General features: G+C 36.7%; 1 protein-coding gene across 1 annotated transcript; it reads right to left on the bottom strand.

Annotated features, from left to right (window-relative positions):
- Positions 1–672: 672 nt before the first annotated feature.
- tmx1 (thioredoxin-related transmembrane protein 1) lies at positions 673–6457 on the bottom strand. The gene is made up of 8 exons (XM_008312680.3): positions 6220–6457; positions 5753–5868; positions 5229–5274; positions 4959–5087; positions 4666–4711; positions 3885–3986; positions 3410–3476; positions 673–3269 (listed from the first exon to the last, which is right to left on the bottom strand). Exons 1-8 carry the CDS (start codon positions 6402–6404, stop codon positions 3049–3051), a joined length of 912 nt encoding a protein of 303 aa, XP_008310902.1. The 5' UTR covers positions 6405–6457; the 3' UTR covers positions 673–3048.
- Between the last annotated feature and the right edge of the window lie 3602 nt (positions 6458–10059).

Genomic DNA, 10059 nt, shown 5'->3' with positions numbered 1-10059 from the left:
TCTCATCAGCTCCACCTGTAGCCACTTGGCCGCTCTGCTCTCCTTAGCGCGGGTGTCAGCAACATACAACAGAACCGTTTTTTCCATTTTATCGGCGAATAAATCTCACCTGGAGCTGCTGCAACAGTTAAAACACATCAACAACCTAACAAGAAGCCATTTTGTTTAGTTTTTTGTCCTTTTTAATAATTTTCCCCCAAGCAATTAAGCTGAACGCTTACTTCGAATTAGTGCAACAGTGACATCTACTGGCCAAAATGTAATATATTTTGAGCACAGTAAATATGTTTTATAGTTTAAGATTATATATTTCTAAAGGAATATAAACTTTAAGTCAACCTGGTTGACCATTATTTGGCCTGATTTGTAAATTAAAGGAATAGTCCAGATATTTTGGAAACAGCTTGAATATAGTACAAATGTGCTTTGAAACGTACTCTGTTATATAGATGTGATGGAATGTGCAGTTATATTTTCGCCCTGTATTTAAGAACATCAAAGGTTACATAGTCCAGTCATTAATGTTAAATTAATGAATAGTAACGTGAAATATTTTCCTCAGCTCCAAACCCAAATTTCTCGCTGCTGTTGTTTTTCAGCAACAAAGGTTACAGTGATGTCTGAGTCACTTTAGTGACAGAAGAAGAAAAACAGAACAAATGAGCCTGAACAGAGAGTTAATACTTTATTCCAGAAAGGGAAAAAAAGGAAATTAGGAGAAGCAAAATGTCAATGCTACATGTTGTCAATAATGTTCAGCTACAGAGTTGGATGTGATTAAAAAAAAAAAAAAACAATAACATACACATCACTTTGAATAAAATATGAAATGTAAATGTTTCAATACAATCTAAACCATTCATTAAAATAAATTATTTCATTAAATTTGTAATTTATTGACATTTTCACTTCACCCAAGTCAAGTGTCTTTTTCAGGGACCAGAGCAGTGTGTGACAGACTTATTCAAATAACAACAACTTTTGAAGTAACTGATTGTTGATACTATATCATGCACATACTGCACATCGTTTGTCACATCCCTTAAGTATAAGAAAAATACACTTATAATATTAAAAAAAACATTCCACTGGTGTAATGTCACATTCTTGTCAGCAGAGGGGTAAACGGTATCAAAGACAAAAGTAGGGAGTTGAAATCGTTATTTAAATTGATGTGTTTCATAAGTCACGTCAATATTGGATTGATTGTTTTTCCACATTAAAGGTACAGTTCGTAGCATTGGGGGTAAAAAGTCAAGAGTTTTCCTGTTCCCTGTTGCCTTTGTGCACAATTTTCATTTACCATCTTTTTATCTGCACAATTATAAAAACAAAAGCATACTTTATTTCTGTTCCACTTCTCACAGTTGAAATAATAATAAGCATTTCAACCCTTTCACACTGCACCTTTATTTTGAAAGTGGAACCACAACTAAATGTTAACTGTAACTCTACTGTACACAATGCAAATGAATGTAATGCAAATTAAACGATTTTCTGGATTTGTTCAAGAACTGTGTTAACGGTCAAAGAAATAACTTTGAACTTAAATCTAAAAAAATAAAAGATAATACTTCAGACTGTGTAGTACAGTCTGTTTTTTGCTGCAGTTTTAGATCAGTAGCTAGAGCAGACTGTGTATCCATAGGTAAATCTCATGTACTGCTAAATGTGTCTCTGGAAGCTCAATACCCCGAACACTTGGATCGGTACTCAAGTCTGTCAGGAACTAATTCTGAGCATAGCAATCGTCAGAATAGAATTCTAATTTTGTTTGCGCTGTTCGTCTCGTCAAGTTGTTTTCAAGTGTAGCACAAGATGCTGATCTGGGAAAAGCAAATGATGAGCTGATCATCAATACAGTATAGTATAAATACTGTAGTTACGCCCAGTACAAGACTGTATTTAAGAATGGACCTATTGAAAGGCAGGTCTGCAACCTGTGGCTCCCGGGCCACATTTGGTCTCCCTGTCAAATTATTTGTAATACATGTGAATGGACCAAATGTGTGTCTGTTCTTCCAAAACAACAACATTCATGGCTCACACATCCAAACTGTAGTATAACTACAGTACTTACAATTTCCAACACTGCTCTTTTGCCTAAATCTAAGAATTTGAAATTTGTTTCCAGCTCTTCTTTGATGGTAAAACAATAAGCTGATGCCTTCAAGAAATGCCGAAAAAATATAAATAATCTTGTATAGGGTTTTGATAAAGTGACAATAACACACAGAGAAGTGTTGGACGAGACATCAGCATTTTTTAATTAAGTAACAGATATCTGTCCTGACGTCTGTTCATCAGGCAGAATGTTACATATTGGACCTGGAAACTTGTACCGGCGTTCTATCATTGATGTCAATAACCCACCTGTAACTACAGCAATTGCTTTACTCTAATAATATTAATAATAATTGCTTACTTTCTTTACTCTGCTATTTTATTGATTGTGACCAAAAAAAAACAACTTTGACTTTTGAGATTTTAAGCTGTCAAAAAGCCTTTGTTAAACACAGAGGCAACATGAAATACTTGCACACACGCAGACAGAAGCTCAGGAGTAAAATGCAACGACATCACCCTCTGCAAACACCCCTGGTAGAATCACTCACACACAGAGAAATCTTAAAAAAAAAAAAAGAAAAGATGCATAGCGTCAACAACCTTGCAAAGTCCAGCTCCAAGCAGCTCCACGACTAAAGCCCAGCCAGGAAGTCTGTTCCCAGGAGTGAAAACTGGTGTCAGGAGCTTCACTTTTCATTCTGCTGCTCAGGCAGGAATAACTGCTGCTGCAGCAGTGAGCGCCTAAAGTGCTCCCTTTAAAATAAACCAAGGGAAAGAAAAAAAAAAAGGAAGAGGAGCTAAGAGTTTGTGGCGGCCGAGGGAATGGAGGAGGAACGAGGAGCAGAAAAGTAAAAGGAGTGTAGAATTCTCCTCGCTGTAAACACTGTTTCTCTACGAGCAAAGCTCCTCCGACCTCTACTGTCTCTACAGCCGTCTTCTCAGAAGGAGACGCAGGTTGTGAGAATCTCCTCCAGGACGGCTCTATGTGTCCTCCTCGTCTTCCTCCTCCTCACGGCTGCGTACCACCCTCTTCCTTAGAACCTCCTCGGGGCGGCCCTCGGGAGACCCTCTCCTCCTGTTCCACATGTCGTCCTGGTCTCCGTCCTCCTCCTCTTCGTCATCCTCGTCTTCCTCCTCTCCGTCTGCCTCGTGTGCGTCCTCCTGATGTTGGATTAGCCTGGAATGATCCATCCCTGGTTTCTCTGCAGAATCACAGACGGAGCATTCATCCAGTCAGTCATTAAGAGAGTTGAGTTGAGAATTTTAAACGCTGTTAAAACTTTTTATTTTCTATCAAAATAAAAGCACGAGCAGGAGTTCCAACGACTCATCTGACACTTACTCTGATAGTAGTCTGGAGAGGAAAACCGTCGAGAGGGAAAGACAAAATCTGCGATGAACACTAGTATCTGGAAAAAAACAACAACAATTAAGTAACCATTAAGAGTAGAGATATAATTATTAGTTATTCAAACATAAAAAAAACCTCTCCTTGATCAAACTGTAAACTGTAGTACACTCAGCAATAGGCAAATTGTACTTTTTCCAAGCTATTTTTCTGACAAGAAAGGTTTGTCTTGTTAATATAATTTCAATATTGGATTTACAGTAGATAAATAAAACAAAATTATAAATGATAATGTATTTGTAAATTTCTGCTGCACATTTCAATAAGACTTGACTTTGTGCTTGTTCTGATGTGAACAGACAGACTTCTTCAACCCATGAATTTGTTCATTTCACTGTCAAGTCTGAACAGATTTTCCTGAAGGAGCAGTGTTAATAAGTGAGTGTTTCCAAGCAGAGTGACGACTCACCAGTCCAAGAACAAGGCCGGAGAAGAGAGTGATCAAACCAAAGATAACATAGGAGCCCCAGTTAGGAATGCCCAGCTGCTCCGTCATGTAATTGTGACAACGCTGTAAAAACAAGCCAACACACGTTCAGTTCAAGAGGTCGGCTGAGGTCAGGTCAGCAACCAGTAACAACTGGGTCACATCATACGTTCCACTCCTAACAACTTAAGAAAAGAATGAAAACAATGTAAACAACTTAAGAAAAGAATGAAAACAATAATAATAAAATCAAGGTAAATATCATGACATCATATGGAGGGAATGGGATTACAGTTACACGAATCAGAGTACAATTACACTGTAGTCTAGTTCAGATTTGCCTCAATATATTTAGATATATATATTATAGCTACAGTTGAAGTCATTTTATAAACATTTGGACTCAGTTTGAAACACACAACACTACCAGTCATGATCATTTTGCAAAAGAAAAAATGAATTAAGTGTATAACACATCTAGGATTTACTTCCTTCACCTCCTCTCTGACTGTGTTTGGTGTAACTTTATCTCTGTGTCCTACAACCTGTATTGTCTGTGCTGTGTGTCAGTTACACTTCTCTGCGTCATGATCACACGCAGTACAATTCTATCAGACGCTCTGAGTTAAACATTAAATGTTTTATGGGTCAACTTTATTCTCAAATGCTTTTTTTGTGTGAAATTAGTACAAATAATAAAAACAAAAACAACGACAAAAAAACAAAACAAAAGAACCATCGAGAGAGTTAAAATCTGACTCACCCTGATAAACATGGAGAGTTTGAACAGAGCAGACATGGCATTCATTCTGTTGGATAAAGAAAATGTACAGAGTATAAGGACAATTATCCCAAAACAGTCACAAGTCTTAAAACCAACTATAGAAAGCAATAGAAAATAGCATTAAAAAGTCCAAAAAAGAAAACAGGTTATGATCTGTTAATTCACAATTAAAATGGTGAACATTACTGAATGACATGAAGGTTAGTCTGACCACAAGGTGGACACAGAGTTGATTACGTAACAAGCAGGAGTTAGTTAGTCAATTAACTCACAAAAATGACGATGGTCCAAACCAAGACGACACAGGCTCCACTGTTTTCCATTTCTGCTCATCCACGTAGGTGAGAAAATCATTTTTAGTGCGAGCGCCCTGGTATTTACGGAAAACACCATCTTTGCAGCTGAAACACACAAACAAACTCACTTTGTAATGTTGACCCACCCATGGATACATATTTGCAACTCAGGTTCTTACCTACAATAAAAAAACAGTACACATGAACACAGTGAGCAGTTAAAAACCGCAATGAGCAAGAACTTACTGATAAATAGTAGGAAGTGAAGTGATGATAAATCGTCCACTCAGACCTGACAGGAAAGAAGAAAAAAAAAAGGTGTCAGCGAGCAGGAAGTGACAAACCCAAGTCACTGCCACAAAAAGACATTTTTACATTAGACCTCAGCAGATCTAATGGCTGTGATGTGGGGAAAAAAAAAAAAGAAGTCCTGTACAATACTGAAACTAAGCTACAATCTGGATTTTGGATGCCTTAGTGTGCATTCTCTGTACATAAACAATGAAGAAGTACCAAAAGTGTAAAAAAAAAACAATCTTTCTACCCAGGCCATTGCCAGGGTTTTTTTTTCTGCAAATTTCTTAAGAATGTGACAAAAAACCTCCAAAGACCAAAAAAACATTTAGATTCTAATTTACTACAGTACATTTCATGACTGAACCCCAGGAACATTATAAGGTGTGAGCGTGACCAGGTATAAATGAAGTCGTAGTCAGTAAACATAGAATACATAAAGATGTTGCCAGTTAGTAAAGGTCATCCAAACATACCAGGTTGTTCCGTCACGTCAACCTTGGCTATGTTGACCCCCATGTCCTCCCCCCATTCTGCAAACTCCTTCCACGCTGGCTGCAGCTGCTGACAGGCTGGACACCAGGGGGCATAGCTGTGATAGGACGAAGAAACGGAAACAATTTTAATATGTAAAAAATATATACGTAAACGTAGAGTGCTTGAATATAAACACACTTGACTGTTACGACTTGGCCGGCTGGCCAGTAATGGCAATTGTTAGCTTCTACTTATACACAGGCTTGGAATGACAGAAGTCAACGATATAGAAATTTAGTTGATTTAAAATGTAAACAAACGAGGGGAATGCGCTAAATGCAGCTATGAAAGATGAAACATACGAAATTGAACTCTCCCCAAAGTAAGGACATCTGTGCAACGACTTTATTATAGGTTTTAAAGACGAGCTAGGAAGCCTGTTAGCCGTTATCATCGTGACACTTACAACTCAATCATCCATTCCCCCGACAGGATTTCCTCCCAGTTGGCGTCAGTGACTTCTCTCAGACTTTCCGGTTTGGCCCAAATTGGCAGCGTCGCAAACTGTGTCAATATGAATAAATAGATGCATAAAACGCGAAGTTTACAGAAGGACAGCATCGCTGTGTCGTGTTTGGCTGCGTTCGCCATGTCAGTGTCGGAGCTCCACTTCCGCTTTGCGCCACAACCTACAGGTCACGTGACTTCTGAAACGGAAGTGAAGGTCGGTATTTGTCTTTTTACTTTCCTTCTTTTCTTTATATACACATTGCCCTATTCGCTTTTATCCAGATAACCGCGTGTGTTTGATTGTTAATTTAATATTTATTTAATGAAATTCATCTATAGAAGGAGTTTTTTATTCTATTACTTTGATTTGCAATAAAGTAATCAAATTACAACGTTACCTTTGGTGTGTATTTTTACTGTAAACGGTTTCGAAATGTTAAATAATAAATAACAAATATATATTACTCAAAAACAAAAATACAGTACAAACTGTATCATCTACCATCATTTACCAGCAGATGGTATTGTTGTCTCTCTAAACCATTAATCGCTAAACCCAAATTATTTTCGAGTAAAAATGACATGATCTAAATGACAAGAACGGCTGTGAAAAAAACGAAATGGAGCATGGTAGATGTGATTCCATGACAGATTTACGAAATATCATACTGTATTGTCATTTAGTTTGATGAATTAAAAACCTTGATCCTCTGCCTAGTATGCATAAAAAAATCAATTCAACAGTGAGATTGTGTATATTTATTTAAAACCCTTCACTTTGAGAGTGTTGTACATCAAATTCCTGACATAGGAAAGAAAATTTTAACCATTCTCTAACATAAAAATAAACAAACAAAAAACTTTATTATTACTTTGCATAATGGCAATTTTTATCTGTCTGTGTTATTGCATGTGTGTGTGTGTTGGGGGGGCTGACATTGTTAGAAGAAAAGGAAGACCAATATATCTATGGTAGCTATCTCACAGCTGGAGAAAATCTAAGATCACAGCAAAAATGATTTTCGAAGAAATACAACATTGTCATTTTACACCAAATGTTATTCCCATCTTCTTTTTGAATGCAATGTTTGTTCTTTTCAGACTTTATAATTTCCTAGGACACAACTTGTTTAAAGACAGTATCACATCAATCACACCACCAGATTATGTCTACTTTCCCTCAGGGGTCGGTTTCATTTGACCTGATGCTCTCCTTCTTTGAGAAGAATGGAATGAGGAAGCATTATGCTTCAGGCTTACATTATACTTTGCTGGTCATTAGATCTAAGCCAAATATAAGCCTGGGGCTAAAACATCAAAAGAAAACCTGAATTACCTCTCGGTAGGTTCTGTAAGTATTGGACAAATATTGGCGGCTAGAATATCTCAGATGTTTCCAGTTACAGTGAGGCTGCAACTCTAAACTCTGGTCTGTTAAAGCAATTGAGAAACTATTCCAGGATCAACAAATATAATGCTGTCCAGACGTTTTGGTCTGTTAAGTCAGCACTTCATAAAACAAAACATTTTCCATTCAAGGAACCTTTTTAAGTAAATTATGTTTTTAGACTAACGATACTGTCTGATTTTAAATCCGAGTGACTGTTCCAGCTGAAGTTCAACAGTTTGGAGACAACGTTAGAGAGATAAGTTGGAGGTGGTTGGTGCTGAGGAAAGATATTGGACTTAAAGAGTTGAAAGGAAGGGGAGACATTGAGACACTTTGAGATGCTGTAAGACATGGTTGGACAATCAGTCAGTCCACCATAGCTGGGCGAGGACATCTGAATTGACTTTGTGCAGAGACATACCTGCAGCTTCTATAACGAGTAATTGATCAAACAAGTTTAAAAGAATGGCATTTCACATGACGTCTTTCACACAAAGTCCTTTCTACAGCAGCAGCAGACAATTTAAAGTGAACAACATGTGTAAAAAGATTATTTTCATAATATATAAAGAATCCAGGGACAGATGTTCAGACATATAACAGCACAGGTGTGTATATTTGTGCACGTGTCTTCATATTAAACCTGGCATTCACAGATTTGCACATGCGATAGCGTTTATACAGTTTCTGCTGTAACACTCTCCAGTCGTGTTGCGTTCACTCACTCACGGTGAGGCCACTTTTATTGAGAGGAACATGAGACATATCCTGTTGTAAAGAAACAGAAGGTCCAGACGTTCTCAGAGTCGGATTACAGTTGATAAAGAATACAAAAGTTTCCTGGCAGTCATCCAGGAACACACATTTGCATTGTTTTAGAGGGAGAAAAAAAAAGACATTAAAATGATTGTTCTATACACGATAACTGTTACTGGCAAAGTCACAGAACTCCTATGTATTTTGCGTAGCATGAAATTCAAAATTCAACATTCAAAATGAGTATAATGAGTATTATGTAAACCTCCACTTAGCTAGGTAGCTAGCTAAAAGTCACAGGTTAAAAGTGTGTGTTAGCATACACATAAAACAAATTTAAAAATAGAGTACATTTTGGCAAAAAAAAAAAAAGCGTACACCTAAAAAAGATTTTACATTTTAGAACATTTTAGCCTAAAGAAATCTAAATGTAAACTCAAAAACTTCAAATCCACACAAATCCAGCCTGGTGTTAGCTAAGACTCGCTAGATGTTGTTCCAGAAATACTGTTCTTTAACCAAAAGATTAGCAAATGATCGGAGAACAATTGTTCACAACGGTATTTAAGAATCATTAACATTGTCTTTTGTTTTTCATAATTATTTATTTCAATTGTAACAGTACAGAATGAGACTTTTCTTGGACGTGGAACAGTTTGTGTTCTGCTGTAGATCAGTTGATTCTCAGCTTTATTCATTTTTGTTATTTGTTCATTGTTCTTCCCAGCTTGTCAAATGTGTCAAATGCCTCTGGCCTCTCATTTATACATTTTAATAGACATGTGGTTCTAGCATGTGTAAATTATGTCGTTCTCCTCTTTCATGTCCATGATGTCTTACTTTGTCCTTTTTGTGTTTTGGTCTGTTGTTTAATCTCTGTGCAGCTGGTTGGTTGTAAATAAGAGTTGTTTTTCAGCTCTAGAAAATGCAGAGAGTAAACAGAGCCAAGCATCATATCAGATCATTGATCACAGAAGAGATATGAGAAGGAAATTCACTTTGTTGTCCGTTCATTCATGAAGTTCTTTTTCCAAATACTGCACTGAATAAAGGTTGAAGTCTCCAGGCTAATTCCTAGCTTCCTTTTTTGCTAATCCTTCAAACTTTAAGCATATGGAGCTATTTGGCCTTAACTTACCTTTATTTTACTTTGGATACATATTTTAGACAACATTAAACAACCTTATAGCAATCTTTTAATAATTATCTAATCTAATATCTATATAATATCTCTATATATAATATAATAATTATATATTTTAATTACATGTTTAATGTAATTTAGCCTAACTTTAGGTTTGTATGCTAATCAGGTTAACGTTTTAGGACGGCACAGTAATTTCAGTTATTTACTGCCTAGTTTTTTTATGCCGCTGATAGGTGGCACTAAAGTCAACCTGATCTGACAAGACATTTAACATGAAAATTCGATTTTTTTACATGTTGTTTTGTTAAATACCCAGGACTTAAAGGATTGAATGAAGTTTACATTTTCATCTGTGGACTCTGTGGACTCTACAGTCACTTATTCATTCAACATTGAAGTCATTCAAGGACTCCTGCCCACCCAAGTGCAGGTTGGTATCAGAAAATAACAACCCACTAGTTGCCATAATTACCCCAGTCCATACCGTTAGTCCTAATGCATCC

Source organism: Cynoglossus semilaevis, chromosome 1 (genome assembly GCF_000523025.1).
Source record: "Cynoglossus semilaevis isolate Cse_v1.0 chromosome 1, Cse_v1.0, whole genome shotgun sequence".
Classification (NCBI taxonomy): Eukaryota; Metazoa; Chordata; class Actinopteri; order Pleuronectiformes; family Cynoglossidae; genus Cynoglossus; species Cynoglossus semilaevis.
The sequence above is the reverse complement of the archived record's forward strand: the minus strand, read 5'-3'. Positions and strand labels throughout refer to the sequence as shown.

What these genes read in the sequence shown, in the direction of transcription:
- tmx1 (XM_008312680.3), bottom strand. Translation starts at nt 6,404, where the DNA reads ATGGCGAACGCAGCCAAACACGACACAGCGATGCTGTCCTTCTGTAAA. An exon ending in GGGGAATGGATGATTGAGTT is followed by an intron (nt 5,869 to 6,219) that starts GTAAGTGTCACG and finishes GTCCTATCACAG; the next exon opens with CTATGCCCCCTGGTGTCCAG. An exon ending in TGACGTGACGGAACAACCTG is followed by an intron (nt 5,275 to 5,752) that starts GTATGTTTGGAT and finishes CTTTCCTGTCAG; the next exon opens with GTCTGAGTGGACGATTTATC.